This window comes from Fundulus heteroclitus, chromosome 2 (genome assembly GCF_011125445.2).
Source record: "Fundulus heteroclitus isolate FHET01 chromosome 2, MU-UCD_Fhet_4.1, whole genome shotgun sequence".
NCBI lineage: Eukaryota > Metazoa > Chordata > Actinopteri > Cyprinodontiformes > Fundulidae > Fundulus > Fundulus heteroclitus.
This window is the reverse complement of record NC_046362.1, coordinates 7,668,745-7,692,528: the sequence shown is the minus strand read 5'-3', so window position 1 is coordinate 7,692,528 and position 23,784 is coordinate 7,668,745. Positions and strand designations below refer to the sequence as shown.

At 42.7% G+C, this 23,784-nt stretch overlaps 1 protein-coding gene across 1 annotated transcript; it reads left to right on the top strand.

Annotated features, from left to right (window-relative positions):
- The first annotated feature begins 809 nt into the window (after positions 1 to 809).
- On the top strand, positions 810 to 22,272 carry acanb (aggrecan b). The gene is made up of 18 exons (XM_036144905.1): positions 810 to 915; positions 6,947 to 7,022; positions 7,965 to 8,339; positions 8,559 to 8,733; positions 8,903 to 9,030; positions 9,143 to 9,436; positions 9,659 to 9,841; positions 11,677 to 11,851; positions 11,998 to 12,125; positions 12,894 to 13,187; positions 14,336 to 14,521; positions 14,610 to 14,699; positions 15,396 to 16,373; positions 16,510 to 16,668; positions 18,190 to 18,272; positions 18,382 to 18,526; positions 19,597 to 19,779; positions 20,220 to 22,272. The coding sequence occupies exons 2-18, from the start codon at positions 6,953 to 6,955 to the stop codon at positions 20,309 to 20,311; spliced, it is 3,738 nt and encodes a 1,245-aa protein (XP_036000798.1). The 5' UTR covers positions 810 to 915; positions 6,947 to 6,952; the 3' UTR covers positions 20,312 to 22,272.
- Positions 22,273 to 23,784: the final 1,512 nt, after the last annotated feature.

Sequence of the window (23,784 nt, the reverse complement as noted above, 5' to 3'; positions counted from 1 at the left end):
AAAAATGAACATTTTGAGCAACATGCAGACCGCTATGAGAGCTGGAAAAGTAAATACTGCACATCACCCTAAATACACCATCTACACAGTGGCGGTTGTCACAGTCAGTATCGGATTTATTCTTTTAGGACGTACCTAAAAACAACCAAGGTTGCTCGAAGTGTGCTGGTGTCAAGTTAAAACAAAAAAAACTGAAAGACAGAAATGCAGTAAAATAAATCAAAATGCTTTAAAAGTCTCTGTCTGCTTTGTGATTGCAATGCAATTGCAAAGCATTGTGGGAATCCAGAGCTATGCTGTAATGAAAGTTTCATTCACTTTTTCTATATCTTTGACAAGTAAACGAAACTACAAACTGGGCTAATGCTTAGGTTTAGGGTTAAGTGTGAATTGAGTTTAGGTCAGGGTTAGGGTTAGGTATGTACCCGTAACCTTAGATGTAGGGTTAGGTTCAAGGTTAGGGTTAGGCCATAGAAAGGATTGAAAATTTCATTTCAGAAAATGGGAAGAAGTTCAGGGGTCATGAATCTTTTTGCAGGGCAGTCTAATTCCTTCACAATCTAAAGGATAATTTATGACGGCTCCTGATTTCCTGCAAAGTGCAGAACCATATAAACCTACCACCTCCCCATCTTGGGCTAAATTCACAACCACTCCTGCGTGTATACATTTAAATGTTCTTCTTCGGTGGCTTTTTTTTCTGAGCGCCTGCCCTGAAATTCGGGGCAGTTTGCATGACCTCACTAACTGGCTGAGGACTATCTCTCCCCCCCCCCTTTTTTTCTTTCTCTCCCTCCCTCTTCCTCCAGCATCTAAATGTGTGGTAGCTGGATAGAGCTTCTTTCTGTACTCCTACACAGGAAGGAGTGAGAGGCCCCTGGAGTCACCGGCACTGGGAGCGCGGCAGCATATACGGTACGTTTCCAGTCCTCCTCACCGGACACCTCGGAAAGGGTTAATTGGGAGTTATTCTCCCTTATAAGTAATTTTTTGCATTTTTAAATTTGAATAATTACCATAAATAACACAAATGTTGCATATAGTTAGGAAGAGTTTTGTGCTTCTTCGTTCAGAGAGGTCTGCTCAATCATTTGGTCATTTTAGAGTTTCTGTGAGGAGGCAGGTTTTTATCATTTATAATCTATGTTTCGTTGATAGTTTAAAATTATATTGGTTAGATTTTTTTGTGAAAGTTTTCTATTCCAAGCATCACCTCATTCTCAATAAGGGTTATAGTTAAGGCCAAAATTAGTCATACCCCTGGCAGATTTAGGTTTTATAGAAATCTTTTAATTTTACCAGCATGTTTCCTCTGACTGGAAGTAAAGTTAATGATTTGGAGCGGCCCAGCCAGAGCCCTGACTTGAATCTGAAGGAGAGGCAGTCAAGGGAGCTAAAGATGGGGGCGAAGGCGAGGAAGGCCCCCCGCAACCTTAAAAAACTTGGAACTCCGAAGAAAAGTCATCAGAACATGAATGGAAACGTGCAAAACGTCTATCAGCAATTATTAGAATAGCTTGATTGCTGGAATGATAATAAAGATTTCCCCACAGATTATTAAGAAGGTTATTAAAATATTTCTGGCATGACATTTTAATATCAAAACTAAATTCCTTAATTCATCTAACTTAAAACAACTAATGTGAATTGATACTCTTTTACTTGTGTTATTGTCTCTTGAGAGATTTCCTGTCAATAGCATACACTTTGGTTAAATAAAAAAAAAACATTTTGCGTCTGAATCTGCCAGGGGCACTAATGGTTTTGGGCTTGATGCTGTGCTGATGTGTCGATGTGAGCACCATCTGTGGCACTGCATACAAAGCTGTCAGCGCCCGCAGTCATCTCTTCTCCTTTCCCCTGTTTGTCTTCCCTGCATGACTTATGCGGCTGTAAAACTAACCATTTTTTTTTGCTACAGGAAGCACACTTTCTATACAGTTGGTTTCAAAGTAAAACTCTTACTTGAGACATGAATATATATTACTGAGAACCAGAAAGGGAAAGTCTTCAGAAATATAAGTGTCTTAAAGATGCTTTTGTTGTGCTTTTTTTTCCTCTCCCATTGTTATCCCATGAACCCCCACGTCGGTGACGCATTCCTTCTGCACAGCAACTTTTGAGCCGACCCAGACCGTGTTTGGGGTTCTCTGTCTGATAACTGCGTCTCCTTTCCTTTTTTTTTTTTATTTCTTTAACTTGGGCAATGCTGCACAACTGGCAGGGACCGACGTCCCGTCGCCGTGGTTACGTTAAACCGGACGAGCGCGCGCGCTGAATTGTAATTCACAGCGCGCGCTCTTGAGTTTGACTGAGATGGGTGAAAAAGCAGACGCCTCTTCTCTTTTGAACTCTTGAAATAAGCTGACTTTAAAGAGTTAAGCTCGTAAGGCGAGGCTTGTGTCGCACGCCTGACACATGCAGCGGAGTGCTCTGTCATGTACCGACACACCTAAGGGTCGGTGTGAGTTTTCCGCCCGTCTCACTGTACAACAGTCTGTGTGTGCTCCCGAACACAGCGCGTACAGTATGTGTCAGCGGCTCCGGCGTGTGCACAAACATTTCCAGGCGTTCTCCTAACCAGAGGCATCAGACGTGAGCTCCCTCACATCCCCTCGACAACCTAATGAGTGCCGCTCTGTGTGCGCGCATATCAATGTCCGCTCTGTTTCTGCTGCCTGTCGGATGCAGGAGGGTGAGAGGAGGGCGAGTGGACGTGGGGTGTGGGGGTCTCTGGATGCCCGCCTTGTGTTTACCTTGGCAGGGTCACGCCATCCCGAGGCCCCGCCCTGCTCGCTCCTGAAACAGACCGGGGCCTTATTGCCCTGCAGGTCGGTCGGGAACAGAACATACCACCGTGGCGGACCTGGGGAGCAGCAGCAGCCACCCTGGTGACTGAATGGGCACAGTGTGCGGCGGCAGCTGATTGGCTTGCCCTGACCTGGGGAGACTTGCCCACGGATGCTGGTGCATGTCACACAGTGGTCTCAGTTTAAATGATGCATTTAAAAAGCATTGCGAGCTGTGGTAAACGAGCAGCTACGGGAGCCGTAGAGGCAAAGGTTTTTGGTGGAGTTGGCTACTGAATGCGGGAAAGACAGCTTTGATGGTTGGGCGACCTCTGCTAGTTCTCCACTCTGACTGTGACATATTGTCTGTTGTGTTTTATGCAAACGTAGGTATTAAAACTAGCAATACCCCCTTAAAACCTTCACACGTGTATTTAGTTGGGATTTTCTTTGTGACCAGTGCAAAGGAATGCAATTATTGGGTCTCAACATTAAAAAAAGTATGTTGTTGATTTGTATGAAGCTCCATTTAATCAGATACCCTTAAATAAAATACAGAGAATAGCCTTTAACTTCACCGTGTCTTTTTTGGGTCTCATCATAGGTCCAGTTGTGCTGTGAAGGCTCCAGAGGTTTGTTAGAGAACATTAGTGAACAAACAGACTCTTAAAGAACCGAGTTCTGCACGAGACGGGGAGGTCAGGGAGAAAGCTGTCGAAAGGTTTAAAATGGTGTCAGTTTATAAATGGCTAAACGGGAAACCTATAGAGGCAGAGCTGTCCTCCTGAAGGGACAGGCTTTCAAGAAGGGCCATAATCAGATAGCAGAGATCCAAAGCTCAGGTGGGAGAGTCTGTTAACATGATAAATATTAATTCAGCACTCCTCAAATATGCCATTTTTTTGTCAGATTAGAGCAGTTTGTGTGTCAGAAAGCTAGCACCGCACATACGCACCGTTCCCATAGCGATAAATGGTGGCGGCAGCATAATTTTTTGCTTCAGCACGGACGGAGAAGCTTATCTGTTTATTAGACAACGGTGAAATCTGTTAGAGGCTGTAAAGGACGTCAAACACCCAGCCTCAGATAGATCACCTGGGTTTAGATCAAAGTGTGTGTGGCCTAGTCAAAGTCCAGACTTAAATTAAAATGGAAATCTGAGGCAAGCCCTCAGTTCCAGTCCAATTAAAAAATACTTTTTTAATCCCAAAGGGAAAACAGGTGTTGTAACTCATATTATACAACAAAAAGTTGTTTTAGATGTTGATGGCAGGAAGGCTCTCTTGTAGCTGTTAGCACTACAGTCTATCTGAAGAAGCCTCTGAGTGAAGACACTGTTGTTGTGGGATAGTCTGACAAAGAGGATGCCCAGGGTTCTCCGCAATGTTCTTCATTTTATGAACAATCTTTCTTTTCAATCAACTCCAGAGGTTCTGGAGCAGTCGCCAGAACAGAACCAGACTTCTTCAACAGCTGGTTGAGTTTTTTTTTTTAAGTCAACAAGTTGATAAAGAATGCCGGCTCTGTTCACACATGCCTAACCATTTGATCTGATGAAACATGAGCAATATTGCAAAGAAGATGGCTCCACAAAGTATTTATTCAGGGAGGCAAGTCACTCTTGCAAATGCAAACCACACCTTTTAGATTTTTATTTTTTTAAAAGCTTTTGAAAGCCAACATTTTCCTTCCACTACAAAATATGAATGTTGATCTATAACATCTGGTCTAACATACTTTTTTGTAGATTTGCAGTAGTCACACAGAGCTGGATGCGTGCATGGAAAGGATGGCAGATATTCCAAAGTGTTCGTCAGACTTGATGTGTCATAGATGTGTCAACAATCAGAGATTTGTTAAAGAATTTAATAGTTAAATTATTCCTGGGGGGGGGGGGGGGGGGGGGATAATGTTCTCGTGTTCTTAATATGTCTACCTTGTCCTAAGTGGTATTTAGAGTTTTCTGCCAAACAGGGTCAACATTCCCTCTCAGGTAGAAACTTAGACTGCAGGGCAAATATTAGTCCTACTCCACTGGATGTGCTGGATCTGTTGAACCATGGGAATGCTTAGTGTCCCACAGATACACACACACACTTATTCATGCTAAATGTCACGTATATGATTGAACTAAAGTACTATGAGCCTTGACAGGTCACTATGGCTGCCTCTTGGCTCACTTTGCCAATCTTGGCAAACACCCTTCGAATGTTAGCTTCAGGTTCGTTGATTTTTACACCTCTCTCTGAGCCTGTTAATGAACTGGGAGCCTTCGGCGGCCTTGTGAACACAGCACAATGAGTGTTCAGTTGGGACCTTCAACGGTTTTAATATATTTGAGTGTGCTGCACGCCAGCGCTGTGGAAAGTTGAGAGAAAATAAGCTGTGTGGCAACCAGGCACATGGTACGGAGGTTTACTGGAGTGTCAGCTGGCGGCCATGTTGACAGATTGTTGTAACACCTCCAATAAAAACGGAAAAGGAGAACGATAAATAAGCAGGAATCTTTTCTTATGGAAATTTTAAACTGACTGCTAAGTTTTAAATGTAAAGAAACACAAAAAAGTAGCAAGACAAACTAGAACCTCCTATTGAATACAGTCCATTCAAATCATGATATTAGCATATCGACAGTAAGCTGGGAACAAGCTAGCTCAGGTGTGCTAATTAGCTGAGAATAAAAGCAGAAAATTAGGTCAAATTGGAGTAGGTTCTGCTATTATTTAAATTGTTTTGACAAACTTTGTAAATTTAAAACTGCATTTGTAAATGTAAATCACATGGAGTAAACCACATGGAGACACAAGAGTTTTTCCTTGTGTCTATCCTTTTCAACCGTCCGTTCATAGGCAGTAGACTCTATAAAAGAAGTATACACAGCATGGACATGTTCAGCCATCATAGTCCTACGTTCCAGAGAAGACTGTGTTTTGGGTGTTAAATTCGGGAAATCAACACCAGAACAAAAGCAAACGGACCTTGTGAAAATGCTGGCTGAATTGGTAGGGAGCATCATTATCCACCACTGTGGCACCCATATGGGCAGAAAAGTCATTCAAAGAAAAATAAGTCAGTACTTCAAAAGCAATGCAGCTGAGAAGACCAGGTGAACTTTGAGGTACGGGGTGGCCAGATTATGCTCTGTGGGTATATGGTTGCAAGAGGGACTGGTGCGCTTCACAAAATAAATGGCATCATGAGAAAAGAACATCATGTGCAAATACTGTACCAACATCTCAGGATTTCAGCCAAGAAGTTAAAATTTGGGCACAAAATGGCTCCCTCAATGCACAAAGCATCCTAAGCAAGCTGTCAAATTAGTTACTATGTGGCTCAAGAGCAACAAATTTGCAGGCAAAGGTGAAAAAAGTTATTCGCAGGCAAGGTGGGTCAAAAACTTGACTCACTCAGGTCAGTTTTGTCAGAAGATTTGGGCAAAAATAGAAGTAAAGTATTGAGAGAAGCTTGTGGAAGTAGAACCAAAGTCATAGAGTTTAAACAGCAATCAACCAATAAAATGTATGTAAACTTCTGACTTTGAAGAAAGTGATACAATTACCTCTCTCTCATTATTTTTGGCTTTCTGCAAATAGAAGTAATTGTGGTTATCCTAACTGACCTAAAACAGGAAAAGTTTAGTCTGATTTAATGTCAACCTGAGGGAATAAAGGTTTAATGTCCTTTAATACAGTGCACGTATTTTCCTATGTCCAGAAACAAAGAAGAGACATTGATCCCATAACAAACCGTTCCAAACGTTTCAACGGATACTTGAAGCCTTATTTCCATTTTCCATAATTTGCCTGATGTAATATCCAAATACACTGTACAGTATGTTCTGGATCAAAAGGAAAATATTAGGTGAGCACACAGGAAATGGAAAAACAGTGAGGCAGAAGGAAAGCATATATATAAAAAAACACCCTTAAAATGTCATTGTTCATTTGAACACATTTTTATATTTGTATAGAAAAGTTGGGAAGATTGTATTGGTTTTAAAAAGTTCTTAAATTCATTTTTACCTTGACAATTGAGAGACCTGTGAGAAAAAATAACAGGTTAGATCACCGAAAACCTTGAATGTGTTAAACCTTTTTTTCTTTTTTGTCACTTTTGAAAAACACAATCATTATGGACTATTTTTTCTGTTTTCCCAGGTGAAAATGACAACCTTGCTTCTGCTGTGTGTGTCTCTGCCCGTCATCTTTGGAACAACAGTGAAAGGCCCTTATGGTGAGAGACCCTTTGTAAAAGGAGAAAAGAAACAAACAATATATCGCCTGTGAATCATGCATGTAATTCTGCCAGACAGTTAAAGAGGTCCACGCAGAGTGGATCAAGTGTTTCTGTCTTGGTTGCAAGGTGCTTCATGAGATCAGCCTTTCACAAACATAAGTATACATTACGATACAGTCAGCTAGCAATTTCCATTTGACAAAACTTATCAAAGGTCTCACCCTTTATATGTTTGCAAACTTTTTTGGTGCGATTGTTTGTTTTTTTTAGTCTAGAAAATGTGTTTGTCTAGCGATATTGGTCACTCCATCAAAAGTGGCTGTATTTAGCCAAGTATGATAAATGGGTGTGCCCAGGTCTGCTTCAGAGTACACGTTGCTGGAGGTTTGAGATCCAATGTACTATGAAATTAACGTAAGAGCAATAATAATAATTAAAAAATCTAATAAAAATTAAGGCTACATGGTTGACAAACCATGAATACTTTGTGTTGTACCTCACATTTCCATTTTTTGGAAGATTTTAATATGTCAGTAATAAATCTCACCCTAAAAATGTTTCTAAAGCTTTCATAGACATCACCGCCAGTGTTGGCTGGGCCATATTTGTATAGCCTTGAATTGTGGCCAGCACATATTCAAGTATATTGGAGATCCGCATAGCTATCAATAAAGTTGTGGTAGGTATTCGTCTATGACAAGTACAGTATTTGGAAAGGTTTTATATATGTTGAAACCAAGGCTATACACCCCTATAACCATAACCCATCAAGATAGTTTTTCATAAAGTGGAAGTGGATTGAACTTGACTTTTTATTTCACATGGCCAATGGCACCGTGGCAGTTTTTCCCTTGCAAAAACATTTCATTTTAATGGTGCATATGACTACGTGCCTATCACTGCATGAATTGCATCATCATCAATCTATTTTCACTGCAGATGAAGACGGCTCATTGCACGTCAGCATCCCTGTGATGATTCCTTTCCGTCCTCTGCTGGGAGGCAAGGTAGAGGTGCCATGCTACTTCACCATGAAAGATCCCAAGGCAACCATCATCAACCCGCTATCCCATCGAATCAAATGGTCCTATGTCACCAAGGAGAAGGTCTCCCAAATCCTGGTGGCGTCGGAGGGGAAGGTCCATGTTGAGACAGAGTATTTGGACAGGGTGACATTGGTCAACTACCCGCAGGTTCCTACTGACGCTACCATTGAGATAACAGAGCTAAGGTCCAAAGACTCTGGGACCTACCTCTGTGAGGTGGTCCATGGCATTGAGGGAAGCAAGGACTCTGTAAACATCCAGGTTCAAGGTATGCTTCATATTTATTCAGCTTTGTTTATTACAACGTAAACTCTGATTACTCCACAGATGGCCTTTCTGTACCCCTCCGCATGCTTCTAGATACTGACTTGTGTTTGATTGTTGGCTATAATGAAACAGGGAAAGAAGAGAAAGAGAAAAAAAAGATTTGTCATAGAAGGTTTTACCAAAAACGATAACATTGACTTAATTCATGTTTTTTTCACAGGTATTGTATTTCACTATCGTGCCATCTCCACCCGCTACACTCTAACATTTGAAAAAGCCAAAAAGGCCTGTATCCAGAACAATGCCACCATCGCTACCCCCGCACAGCTTCAAGCTGCTTACGACGACGGATACCACCAGTGTGATGCTGGATGGCTTTCAGATCAAACTGTCAGGTAGAGGAGAACATCCATCGTCCCATTACCAGAGCTTGAGAGATTAGTTCGATACTCTGCCTTCAGAATGCCCACTAAGTTGTTCAATGCATTAAAGATCAGAAAAAGAAATGTTTAGAATGTTAAATATGACGACCAAGGAGACCAAACTTTCTGTTCTTTTCTCAAGGTACCCCATTCATGAACCTCGGGAACCTTGCTTTGGAGATAAGGAAAACTTTCCTGGAGTGAGAACCTATGGCGTTAGAGACGTTAACGAAACGTATGACGTGTACTGCTTTGCTGAAAAGATGTCAGGTACTCACAGTGAACAATGACAGTGTAACCTGTGACCTTTTTCGGTGTAAACAGACCTGCGTTTTATTTATTTTTTTTCATTTTTGTTCTTCATTGCTCTCTCTCCTCCCAGGCAGAGTCTTCTACTCCATGTCTGTTGACAAGTTTAGCTTCCAAGAAGCCCAAGACCAGTGCGTCAAACTGGGTGCGAGGCTGGCCACCACCGGAGAGCTGTACCTTTCATGGAAGAACGGCATGGATGTGTGTAACGCCGGTTGGCTGGCAGACCGCAGTGTGCGCTACCCAATCAACATCCCCAGGCCTCAATGTGGAGGGGGGCTTGTAGGAGTAAGAACTGTTTGGTTGTTCCCCAACCAAACTGGATACCCCCACCCAGACTCTCGCTATGATGCGATCTGCTTCCAAGGTCGGTGGTTGATTGAGAACTTCCGATATTCAAGAGTCCTGAGCCTGAAAATAAAATAATCTAACAAGAGTATATTAAATACTATCAAATATATAGTAGGATATTATATAATTTTTGAAAGGTTAGTTGTCTTTACTAATGAGAAATTTGACTCTATGTCTTTAATTGTGTGGTAAGGGTCAGTCATAAAAGTGTAAACATCATACCATCCTGACTCCTCAGAGAGTGGAGATGAAGATGCTGTGCCTGGGAGGACCACACCTTTCCCAGTCTTCATCCAGTATGTAACGCCCCCTGAGCAGTACCCAGCCACAACGCCTCCCCCTGGGACAAAAGAGATCAAGACTGGAGGAGTAGTAACTCTCTCCCCACTGCCAGGTGAAGATGTGGAGATGAGTCCCACAGGTAACATTTTTAAATGGCTAATGAATGAAAACAACCTTTGATCATTTTCAAGATATTTTGTAGAAGAAAAAAAAACACAAAGTGTGCAAAACAAGGGCGCAAGCTGATGTAGTGAAGTTTCATGGAGAGATAGATAGATAGATAGATAGATAGATAGATAGATAGATAGATAGATAGATAGATAGATAGATAGATAGATAGATAGATAGATAGATAGATAGATAGACAGACAGACAGAGATCTGATTTCCATGGTCACTTGATCTAAATTTATAACAGTATTAGGAATTTGCACAAGCAACAGTCCATCTGAGACAAGACACTTTTTTTAAGGTAAATTGTATGTGCACTAAAGCAGGGACTTTATTTGACAGCTTTCTCTGCTTTTTCCATTTCACTTGAAAACAATAAATTATTAACTTGGATCAAACAATATCAAAAAATATCTTAATGGGCAGTGAAATACACCACTGAATGACATTACGAACTGCAGAGCTTCTATATTTTACTGATTTGTCTCCCAGCTGAAGCCATTGAGAGAGGCGTTGCTGACTCTATTTTTCCCCCTTTATCATAAAACGGTGCCTTTGTGTTTTTCCTGTGCCTGCTCTGTCCTCTTAGCCCCCAGTTGGTTTCAGCAGATGGCCGCTCATATTGAGTATGTTTCTGCTGTAGATCTCTTAAAGTGGTTCCTGTCCACTGTTGCTAGTGCTTGCTTGGGATTGTTACTAAATTACTGACAGAGCAATGGACTAAACTTTAGATAATTTTCTACCAATTGTCATCATAGGATTAACTGACTGAATGCACCATACCATAACTAAGATTAAATTGCACTGAAAGCCATTTTGATAACATACTGTATATTCGAGGGATTGGAGTTCTCATTTTTTTTCTTACTGAATTTGAATCAACCTGTAGCATATACAACTGGATGTCATTTGGCCTAATTTGTGTCGTGCCTTGAGAGGAAATCTATTGTCATTTTCCATCATATAAATAAACTACATTTTGGAGCTTCTCACTGCATAGTACTTTTCCCTTTAAGAAATTACATAAGAGCCTCTTGCAGAAATCTGGGAGTCATCCTGGATTACATTTTAAACTTTAACAAACAGATAAATGCTGTCATGTGACTTTCAGTGAAGAATTATAACAAAGTTTAAATCTGCTTCTGCTTTTTGGGTGACCTTGAATTGTCATCCACGTCCTAATTTCATCACACCCGGACTATTGCCACAGTCTTTATGTTGGCATTAGAGCGTTGCAGGTTGGCTGACTACAATTGCTGCAGCAAGAATTTATCTGGCACACGCAAAAGGCCAAATGACTCCCCTGCTGGCTTCTTTGCACTGGCTGCCTGTGTGATTTTAAGATTTGATTGTTTGTTTTTAAATCTTTAAACAGGTGGCACCACATTATCTCAGTGATCTCTTAACTATATCCACATATTCCCGCTAGATCACAAAGGTCTGATGAAAAATATCTTATAATTGTTGCGAATCCTGTTTAAAGCAGAGAACATTGGGCTTTTGCAGAAGCTGCTCCAAACCGAGTAATAGACTGACCTTGCACATTAGGACTGCCCCCACATTAAATAGTTTTTTTAATTTCATTTCAAAAGCCATTTTTATGCACAGGCTTTCAAACCTGTCTAAATTGTGGTCTTCCCTGTCTGTTAAGTCGTTCTTTGTTTTTTTTCTTCTACATTCTACAAGTTGTACAGCACTCTGCTATCAGATCTTGTTTCTAAATGTGCTTCCTAAATAAATTGACTTCACAGTCCTTTGTGAGACGCCTTTTATCTTTCTTTCTTCCCTCCCTCTGCTGTCCTAGGTGTGGTGTTCCACTACAGGCCCATCACTGGCCGGTATACTCTGACCTTCTCGGAGGCCCAGCAGGCTTGCCGGAGTGTCGGAGCCGTCATCGCCAGCCCCCAGCAGCTGCATGCCGCCTTTGAGAGAGGCCTGCACCAATGCGACGCTGGCTGGCTGCGCGACCAAACCGTGCGGTGAGCTTGACAAGGCGTCCACAAAACTGATTTATATTGTTTACTTTGACCTGATCAGTGGCAGCGTAGCCAGTGATGATGTTCTTTTTTTTTTTTTCACAAAACTGCTTCATGATTTAAATGTGACGCCTGCTTCTTTTGCTTAGGTATCCGATTGTGTCACCCAGAGAAAACTGCGCTGGTAACCTGCTCAACCTTCCGGGAGTGAGATCGTACGGCCTGAGACCAGCCATCGAACGCTACGATGTCTTTTGTTACGTGGATGGTTTAAAAGGTGAACCCAAATGCTTAAATCCTGAAAAGAAATGAACAATTAATGGAATAGCACCATGGTTCTAACACTCTGCATGTAGGGGTTCTCAGAGGAAAATAGTAGCTGTGTTGATTCCCGGGTAAATATGAAAAAAGTCAAGATTAAAATGAAGCAAAGACTAAAGCAGACATAATAAGCTAATTGCTTCATCAGCATCCGTTCAAAACTGACGACCCCTACTGGGTTGCATGCAGCTCAGAAGGTTGACGCTGCTTCTGGATTCAACTGTTCCAGATCCCACTTCAGGAACCAGTGGGTTGGATATGCTCTGTAAACAGGCAAACCTGCCATCATAAATTCAAAGTGTATTTCACAATGTATCACATGCAAGGCGGCAGCCATGTTAAATTTTGAGGATGAGGTTGGTGAGGTCTCTCAAACGTTGACACTTAGAAATCTGCCTTAAGGGGCACCAAGGTGTTATTGTTTTAACCCAAAACTTGAAAATATTAATTTCTGAGATAAAAGTGAAACGCATAACTAAACAGCCTCCTTTAATCCATCGGCGCTTACGGAAAATAACTTTTTTTCGAACTAAAAAAATCTAAATCCTGTTGTGCTTCTATTTATTAATGTCTCCCAGTATGGTGGGTGGTACTTTTAAAAGTTCAAATTTACTATTGAAAAGGTTAGAAAACCAATATACCAGTTTTAAAATTAGAAGAAAATAATCCACTCAGCTCATCCTAAACCCCTTTGAATATACTCATGCATCCCTCTGTCTGCCAGGCGAGGTCTTCTTCACCACCGACTATGACAGCTTCGCCTACGATGACGCCGTGCAGCACTGCCAGAAACTCAACAGCACCCTGGCCAACCCCGGGCAGCTGTACGCCGCCTGGAAACTGGGACTAGACAAATGCACCCCTGGCTGGCTCATGGATCGCAGCGTCCGCTACCCCATCACAACCCCCAAGTCTTACTGCGGAGGCGGCCAGGCTGGGGTGCACACCATTTACCAGTTCCCCAACCAGACGGGATTTCCTGATGAGCACTCACGCTACGATGCCTACTGCTTTAGAGGTGGGAATGACTTTAATAACAGACAAAGATAACTTGAGTAAAAACATAAAACTGCTTTCAAATGTTGACTTCATTTGATAATGGGAAAAGGCTATGCAAAACTACCCAGCCTAAAGAGAAAGCATCATTTCCCCTCCTGGTTAAACACTAATTAGGTTTATCAGCCAGGGCTGTGGCTAGTGGACTGGAGTAGTGCAAATGAGCATGATATTGATCTGGGTACTCTGACTATTGAGTGTTTATCACAGTGACAGCCTGGGGAAAGAGACTGTCTCTGCAGCGCTCTGTGGTGCTGACCTAATAATAAGAGTCTAAACCATGTGTGTGTGTGTGTGTGTGTGTGTGTGTGTGCGGAGATGTTAGTGGCCCTCTTTCTGACACTGGCACAAGTTCTGAATGGAGGGAAGGACAGCCCCAACAATCCTCTGTGTAGACATGATTGTTTGTTGACGTCTGGACTTGTCCTGTTGTGTGTTTGGTGCCAAACCACACAGTGATGGATGAACATAGGATGGACTGAGGGTGGTGAGGGGAGGCAGTGTACGGGGAGTTCTCCGGAAGTCCACCGTAGTCTCCACTGTCTCTAGCGCCTTAAGCTCCAGGTGGTTCTGACCGTACCAGTGGACCAGCGGATCCACCGGCTGTCTGTATGCAGACTCATCGTCATCCTGGACCAATGACAGCGGCGTAGTGTGCGAACTTCGTGAGTTTCTCAGACCGGTTCGTTGAGGGGCAGCCATTTGTGTACAGAGATGAGTAGGGAGATAAAACACACCCCTGGGGGGTGCACTGTGAGCTCGGCGAGCTTCTGGTGGATGATGTCTGGGTTGATCATGTTGAACTCTACAAACAGGATCCTGGTGACTGTTCCTGGGTGCTGGAAGTGGTGCAGGATGCAGTGTAGGTTGGTAGGAGAATAAGGATCCAACAGAACTACTGAAATAATAATCAACAGAAACTGACTAATGACGGGACCCACATCAGACAAACTGACATATGAACAATACCAAAGTCATCCCCAGGGAAGCTAAAATTAAGTAATCAAACCCCTGGGGATCCTGTTACAAATATGCTGTTTTTAGGTAGTTTGACTCAAAACTGTCATTCTTCTTAGAAATAACATGTTTCCTCGTTTTTGTCTTGTGCAGCTCACATTCCTGTTGTTCATTCCGAAAATGTCACCTCCGACAATCAGACGATAGAGATTACAGATGCCATTGAGAGTATAACCGTCAGACCGATTCACGTTGCTCCCCCTGGTGAGAAAAAACAAGGATTTTTGATCTGTGCTTATAATGTTGACCTGTTTGGCCTTTTCACTGTCCTGCTGATTATCACGGCACTGCAGTGATGTTCATGAGCACGGGTGTTTATGCTGGAAATTTTACATCGCTTTTGGTATTGTTTTGTTTTCGCTTTTAGTTCAACCTACTGCCAGCTACAATGAAACGACTGTGAAAACGATCGACTTTGAGGTTATCAACAAAACAAGCAATACATATGAAACTACAGGTAAGATGGCTGCAAATGACAAAGCCTTATTCAGGTAAGAGGTTGAAATACTCGTAGTGAATGTTTTTAATGTCAGAGAAGACATGGTGACACAACAACTCAACACTACTTCCAAAAGGCATTATTGTAACAGGATCATGAATTGCAGTACTTTTTAGATCCGTTCTGCTACCATATGCATTTTGCATCATCAGATTTCTTTTTGATAATTGATTTGCCCCTTTTTTTTTTTCGAGAGCTGCATAAGATTTGACACTAAATGGCTTAATTATTTTATACCTAAGACTTTCTTCATTAAAGAGGATTCATACTGCTGTTCCGATGAACTAAACCCACTGATTGTTGCGGTTCTGGTATTGCTATCTTCAACAGTTATTTATTAGTATTTTGTTTTGGATGGATTAACTTAAGCCAAAATATACAATAAGCATTCGCTAAAAATGTATGTGTATATTTTGCAGAATTTGATCATTGTTTGGAGTTTTCTGAAGCCTTTATACACCACGATACCAGCATGCATCTCAGGCTTACATGCCGATAAACTGAACTCTGCTCTTCAAAGCTTTGAACCGATCCACTTTGAAAACGTGTTTGACCTTATTAAAGATAAAACTGAAATCTTCTGAGAAGCCAAGCTCCTAATCTTATCTTTGTTGTCTTTCTACCCCTTCATACATTGAACGGTCTTCCTTCCAGTACCAGTCGATGCGTCGGGCTCCGGTTCAGCTGAGCATTCGGCCAGCGGCGACATCTCAGGGGACTCTTCCACATCCACCTCCAGCGGTGACACATCCGGTTCAGGACAGACCGTCACCTTCAGCGGGCTCCCTGATGTGCTTTCCGGCGAGCCGTCCGCCTCTGGAAGCCCACAGGAGGGGAAGGAGGGCAGTGGTGTTTTCATCCCCCCTGGAGATTTGGGTAGCACATCTGGAGCTGAATCTGGATCTGGCACCATTACGTCAGGGTCAGGCTTCAGCAGTGGAAGCGGGGACATCAGTGGTAGTGGCGATGGCAAGGAGGTCCCCCTGGTGGATGGAAGTGTCTCTGGATCAGGAGATATGTCTGCTTCCGGCTCTGGTGGGTTTTCTGGCATCGTGTTTGTCGACCCCAGCGGCATTGACATGACGCCCCAGCAATCCGGGGAGCAAGAAGCATCTGGATCTCAGTTTTCTGGATCGGGGTACAGCAGTGGTTTTCCCAGCGGTCTTCCCAGCGGTCTTCCCAGCGGTCTTCCCAGCGGTTTTCCCAGCGGTTTTCCCAGCGGTTATCCATCTGGTGCTTCAGGCAGCGGCTCTTCCTCTGGAGACCCTTTCCCAAAGTATGACAAAGTCATCTTCATAACTAAGGATGAAAAGGCTAAAGCGATCATAGACATCGCCGAAGAAGGCCGGGGTGTGGTAGAGATCAGCGGTGAAGGCAGCGGGTCAGGGATCCACCACCAATACAGTGGCAGTTCAGGACAATCGTCGGGAAGCGGAGCGCCTACTGTGAAGGCCTATACAGAGTACATCCCCACTGTTGACCAGTCAGGATCAGGAGGTTCTACTGAGGAGAGCTACTCTGCAACCGCAGCTTATTCCCTCACCCCAGACACCATCTACGCCAGGCCAACCGTGGCTCCAGTAGCATCATTAGTAACTCCAGCCGTTGAGGACCATCCTGAAGTGGATGAAGGTACGTACTCAGGGAGTCACACTTCCTACATGTTCATGCAAAACTGAGCACTGCTACACCAGCTGAAATAAACTCTCATCACATCGTCGGTCACGGTGTGTTCCATTAAACAACCCTTTTCCCCAAATGTGTGTAGCCAAGGAGGGCTGCCCTGGTGACTGGGTGGAGTTCGGCAGCAGCTGTTACCTCCACTCTGACGAGAGGCTGACTTGGTCCGAGGCAGAGCAGCGCTGCGGGGAGCTCGGCGGCCACCTGGTCAGCATCGGCTCGCTGGAAGAGCAGCACTTTGTCAACTGTGAGTAGCTCTTAGAAAGTATAAGCTATCAGCGTAGCCTTCACATAAGATGTCTGGAGGCGGGGCAATCTAGAGGGGTCTGAATCCAGATTGTACATCAAAGCTAATAAGGCCCCAGTGTCATTTGTAGTGCCTCTCAGAAGTATTCCTAACCCTTAAAATTGGCCACATTTTAAAAAAAAAAAAAAAAAAAACCTCAATATGTTGAGGCACTTTTACTCCAAAATAAAACGAATAGCCTTCAGAAGTTACCTTGTTGATAAATCTCTGCACAATTCCAGCTGTTCTGCGGAGGCCTCAGAGCTGCATTAGAGGACCTTGATGAAGAAACACAAGTACTACACTGCAAAAACACAACTAAAAATAAGTAATATTTTCCTCAAATGAGTGTATGTTCCTTGATTTGAGCAGGTAAATAAGATGATCTGCCAATGGAATAAGACTTTTGCACTTAAAATAGGAACAACTCACCTCCATCGTTTTATTTCAAGTGCAGGTATGTCTAATTATCTTATTTTACGGGTCAAAATACTCATTCCATTGGCAGATAATCTTATTTACCTGCTCAAATCTAGGACAAAAGCACACATTTTAAGAACATTTTACTTATTTTCAGATCCGTTTTTGCAGTGTAAGGAACACAGCTGTTCACATATAAAGTTGAGGAGAAGTTTAAAGCATAGCTAGGTTCTAAAAAAAACATATCTGAAGCAATGAACAGCTCACATATCACTGTTTAGTCATTCATCTAAAAATGGAGACAGTATGGCACAACAGCAGAGGTCAACGGTTACTGTGAAGGAGCTGCAGAGATCCGCAGCTCAGGTGGGAGAATCTGTTGACGGGACAACTGTCAGCTGTGCACTTCACTTCGCTCCCTTGTGGAAATGTGGGAAGAAAAAAAGCTATTGTTCAAGGAAAGTTATGCAGTCTGCTACAAGCCATGTAGGGGAACCAGCAAAACATCTGGAGCAAGGAGCTCTGGTAAGATGAGACCCAAAATGAACATTTTAGCCTACGGGTGAAACAGAAAACAAACCCTGCACATCTCCCCAGACAGCATAAAACATGGTGATGGCAGCATCATGCTGTGGGGATGCTTTGCTCAGGCGAAGACAGGGAAGCTGGCCGGTTTCCAGGGCAGTCTGGGTAGAAAATCACATAGCGGCTCAATCCAAATGAGAATTTGTGGCACGACTTAAAAATCGAAGTTTCCAAATGCTCTCAATCCGGTCACCAAAGTCTGTCTCTAAATGTGCAAAGCTAGTACCCAGGAGGCCTTGCAGCTGGAACCCCATCTAAAGTATTGCCTGAGAGTAGTGGAACACAAACACATGCCCCAGATTTTTGTTCATTAAAACATTTTGAAAACCACGTATGCCTTTCCGTCCACTCTAAGACTAAGCACTACAAGAACTTTGTGGCTGCAACACTACCAGGAAAAATAAAACTCAGTTCAGGCACTTTGTACGGATGCAATATTTCATTTGTTCTGATTTTCACCAGCTTATTGCTTTGCAGCCAATGGAGAGAACTATCAGTGGATCGGACTCAATGACAAAGACGTGCAGAGTGAGTTCCACTGGACAGACGGGAGTCCTCTGGTGAGTTCGGCTGCTCCGCTGCGTCACGTGAAAACTGTTAGCTGGCTCATCAGCTTTACTTCTGTAAACGTTGAGAAAACAGCAGCTCTCTTTCTGCCGCTTTGATCAGTCCTTCGAGAACTGGAGGCCCAACCAGCCGGACAACTACTTCGGTTCTGGGGAGGATTGTGTGGTGATGATCTGGCATGAAGAGGGCCAGTGGAACGACGTCCCCTGCAACTACCACCTTCCTTTCACCTGCAAAATGGCACCTGGTATGCTCCCACAATCCCCCAGGCACAGAACAAGCTGAGATTTATTAGATTAAGAGCTGCTCTTTAGTTTTTATATCTATGTATAAAGATGTGCTGCACAAGTAAGTTTTTGAACATTGCTGGAAATATATAAGTCTTTACTTTTCTCCATTTCATCTAGAGTTGCCATATTCTTTCTTGGTTATTATTTTCCTCCCAGTTTTTCAACTATTGTTTAATATATTTTTGCACACCTGTTTAAACATAATGCCGCCATTCTCTACTTTCCTTAAGGAAATTTTGATGTTACATTAAAAGCACCCTTTACACTTATCAGCACCTTTTGGTAAAGATGTGTATATAGCCATAAAATAAATTAATCTTTCACTGCAGCACCATAATCTCACACAGTTAAAAGAAAACATATTTTATTTGAATTACGTTGTGACCAAATCCCTGTTGACACATTTGCTTGCACTCCAAAATAAAAAAAATCTATTTAAATTAGAAGTAGCTGAAACATTTAGGGAATGTATAGGCCTAATTTACTTTTTCAAACTGATTTTAAACCAGTAATCCACAAATGCCTGTTTTCTTTCCTGTATGACCTGACGCAGAGAGGCCTTTAACTACTCTACAAAATAGGGAAGACAAGAGAGCATGCCATGTTTTGGTTCAAGATGTGTGTTTGTTCTCTGTGCCAACAGGAAAATACCTACTTGACTAAACTTGTCTATAAATAATCAGACAAATTATTATAAAAATATGTTAAAAAAAAAGTAGCTGATTTAGAACGGCAGCAAAGATCAGCATCCAAGAACCATTATTTTCTGTCTACATGCTAACTGATTTTATTTGTTTGTTTTTGTTTTTTTGCATTTTTTCTTTCCTGCCATCAAAATCTTAAATCGGCAGCGTTCGCTAAAGTCGTGCCTAAATTTGAGCCTTTTAGCAACAAACAGTCCAGGTGGATCTGGCATGAAAGTTTCTTAAGGTTTTGTTTTGTTACTAATCTTTACTAGGGAAGCATGTATGCATGTATGTATGTATTGATATGAAAACACTTAACATTGGTCTCCATCTTATGTCAGTCATGTGTGGAGCTCCCCCCGAGGTGGAACACGGCATTCCGATGGGCGGCAGCAGGGATCGCTACCCTGTCAACTCTATGATCCGCTACCAGTGTAACCCAGGCTTCACACAGCGCCACCTGTCGGTCATACACTGTATGGCAAACGGAGAGTGGGAAGAGCCACAAGTCCAGTGCATAGAGGGTGAGTTTTAAAGGAACTTCCGGAAAATACAAGTTTAGAACATTTTATCCCATCTGTACATGTAGATATAAGCCGACAGAAGCCAGTGACTGAAAATGAGTGCATGACCCTGCCGGAAACATTTCAGGTTTGGCTTAATTCTCACGGATCAGAGGTGTCATTGTAGATTAGAAACCCAACGATGATGAAACATATCGGATGCAAATTATAAATGAGCAGGATCGAAAATGCAGCTATGATTTGGAAAAAGCACCTTCTGTATTGCACTTCTGATCCCGCGGCTTCTGTGCTGCACTCTCTGCAGCCACAAGTTGCTGCTAAGTCATTTGAAAGTGTTTTGGTGCTTCAATTTTTGTCTTGCCACCTTTTTTTTTTCTTTCCTCTTTCTTTTCTGTTTTTTTGCATGATATCATCAGTATGCGTACCTTTTCTCCCCCCAGCTGGAGCCAACAGCAACAGGCTACACAAAAGGTCCTTGAGGAGAAGAAGTAAAGGTGTCAGCAGCCAACAGGAACAGAGGGAACTGCTCTGAGCAGGACTGAAAGGACATACAACAGAGAGCCACAAAAGAGCCTTCTTCTAAAGAAGCATGGACACTAATACAAATGCCAGACCAAAAAGATAGCATGCCCTACCCTGTATATACACACACACACACTAAAGCACATTTAGACAGTGATTAAAATAAATAAACAACGAGGGATGTCCCTGATCTTTGAATGTCACCCTGCAACCTCTGAAGGCAGTTTTCCTCTGACATAAACCTAATTTATGATTCTGCATCCTGCAGCTAAACCTGTTCTGTTTCTGTTGCCACTGTTCGCAAAGTAGAAACTATGCAACGCTCGTTTTTTTCAAGAGGCTGAAGAGTAACATGCAAAGAGCTTAGGAAGTGTTTTCAGTTCAAACTGACTTTTATTATATTCTACCATATTTTTTTTTTCTAGATCTGTGTTGCTTAGAATTGTTTTAGGTGTTAGCTTCTTCCTTTTAGGTGCGACACAGTGGATACCGAGCTCTCTGGTTGCGTCGCAGACGACCGGTGCCGAATGGTTGTTTCATCTGTTTTCTGAGAGATGAAGGGGAAACAAACGTTACACTTTGTCTTGTCACAACAGTAAGCTTGGCATCCACCGTGCTGCCAGACTGATACGTTATGAAAACACGACTCAGCCAACCTGGATTGAAATAATGGGCACGTATGCACTTTGGAGACTTCTGTCATGTCTGTGCTAATCATTTGAATCCAGTGCACCTTAAAAACTGTTCGAAAAGCAAGAATAACTTTTCTGTAGCTGTTTTTTTTTTTTTTTTTTACACATCAAGTGAGAAGTGGCAGGAAAACAGGACCTTGCAAAAGCGCTTATAACCCTCTAAACGACAAACTTCAGTGTATTTATTGTGACTTTTTGTGTCAGACTAACACAAAACAGTGCATAATTGTGAAAAAGGAAAAAGCATGATAGGTGTTTTCATGATTTCCAAATAAAGCTCTGAAGATGAGCCATTCATTTGCCTCGAGAAAACTGATGTTCACCGGAAAATGATGCACTGCTTTGTCTAGGTCTGGCAGAGAAGCCCCAGCAAAATACATGGAAGTTTGGGATTGTGACAAAATGTGAAAAAACTTCAAGGGGACCGGATGTTTTTGCAAGGCACTGTATATCCCTGAACTACACCTTGGAGGGTATTCTAATAGCGTAAAAGGTGAGCATCTGCTTTTGCACACTTGATCCTTATTTATCACATCCCAAGTGCAAACCGGTGCCTTTGTTTCTGTCTCCATCAGTGTTTGCTGTGGAAGTGAGTTTCTCCCTGTAAATATCCTCTCTGTAATTGTCTGAACAGCAGGATCTGTCCGTAACAGCGCAGGCAGTTTGAACTTTTTTTTAGACTTCCGGTATTTATCATTGACGAGTTTGCTGAGTGGTTGATTCCTTAAGAGCCAGCTGTGCAGCGGAGGACGGGCAGAATTTCATGTTTTCATGGCTTTGTGCTGTATTTTAGAGAAATCACCAATGTTCATTTCTTCTTGATCACTTGTGAAGGTGGGAGAAGTTGAGCAAGTACACATCATAAAAGTGGGTTTGATGAGGCTTTTAAGGTCAGCTCTCAGAGAAAACCAATAATTTGATCCATGTTTCCTACAGTGGAGCTCTAAACCTTTCAGTGTTTCAGGGACACAGCTTGAAATAAAGAAAAGACAAGTGTCTATTCTGATGTAGCTGAGGTTTACAAGTCTGTTTAGAATATGGCGAAATTTCACCAGGGGCAGCCAAGGTGGGGGTTAAGGTTAGGGTAGAGGATGCCCTGAGGATTTGGAGGTCATAAAATAAGTATGCGTCCGTGTTTTGACATTTCCTGGTTTTTAATAAAATAAAAGACCATAACAAACTAAACATAGATTAACTACTGTTGGGACCTTGTCCAGATGTTGACCCCTGATGTGACCCCACAGCTCTGTTCACCAAATAAAACGTTGGCCTCATTTGTCTCAGTGGCCTTATTGTTCACGTTTCCACACGACACTTCAACTCAATCCCCGTCACAGGGGGAGCGTTTCCGACCGCGCGCGGCCGAAACCGCGAGAGACACGCGCGAGGTTTTTATTTACTTTCTGTCATTTCCTGGAAACGTTTTTTTTTCCCTTGAAGTCGCAGCATTTCGGGTAAACAGAAGCCCAACCCTGACTTTTAGTTTGTTTTTGCCTTTCCTGCGCAACTTAACCGTGAAAAAACACGTAATAAATAGCTCCTTCATCGGCAGCTACAGTGACTACCTTGATGGCTGCAGCGGCCCTCAACAGAGCCGCTCTGTGCGTTTGTGCTGCTGTGCTGAGAGGATGAGGTCATGCGTGGTGGCATGTTTACACCAATCTGTGCCGTTTATTCATCTTTCTCGTCAGAGGGCTAAACGCAGTAATCTGAAGGGCAAAAGAAGGGCTACGCTGTACAGGTCTGTGGTGTTTCTGCTCTGAGCCATGGAAAACTAATAACACCTTATTAGCCGACGGGTTGTAACGTTACAATCACAAACCTCAGCGTATTTCTTTGGAATATTGTGTGATAGACTCACAGAAAGTAGCGCATGGTTGTAAACTGGAAAGGACCCCACCTTTCACACTTCCGTCATCTTTCCATCAACTCTGACCAGCTTCAATGTCCCAGCTGCAGAAAGCATCCCCGCAGCATGATGCTGCCACCACCAGGTTTCATCATCGGGATGATGTGTTCAGAGTCCTGTGCAGAATCAGAGTTTGGTACGTAAGCCAGAACGTTCAGCTTTGGTCTCATGTGACTAGAGCACCTTCTTCTTTCTGTTGTGGAGTTCTAACGGATTTAGGTTTTTGAGTTGCAGTCTTTTGCTGCCTGTTTTGTTTTGGAAAGTCTGTGTCCTCTTTACTTCCTGTTTCCTGTTGTTCCAGTCTCTGTTTTTTTTCTTCTGGGCTCCATCCGAATGCGTCTTTTTGGTAAGGACTCTTTAGCCAAAGCGGAAGTGCGTCAGCTTTCGCTACAATGACTGCTGTCTGAATTGCGCAGTTAATAAGGAAGGAGGTAGGAAAAGGAGCCTGTATGCTTCCTCGCATAGCTACTTTACCAGAGAAACCTTGCGATGTCCCTTACCGGCGCTAAGGAGCTATAAGCAATCCCACAATCCTTTGCGTGACATGAAGCATAAGCACAGCCCACCTCACAGAAATGAATGAAAAATGTCCGGAGAGAATAGAGCGCGCACTTTGTAGTTAATTTTCAGAACATGGATGATGACTTCATCATCCATGTGAATTTCCATCTCGTAATGATGTCAGAGTTAAAGGCTGTCTGAAATCGGCACAACAGTCTGAAGCTCCCTTCTTCCCCATGACAGCGTTCTTACTGTTGACCCCATGGAAGGTAAAAGAACTTGAGCTAGGAAGAGGAGCCTGGGGCTATAATTAGACGTTTTCAGATGGAGCCTTTATCTTCTTATGTATTTGTACTTTAGTCTCGTGTTTTGTGTTTGTTC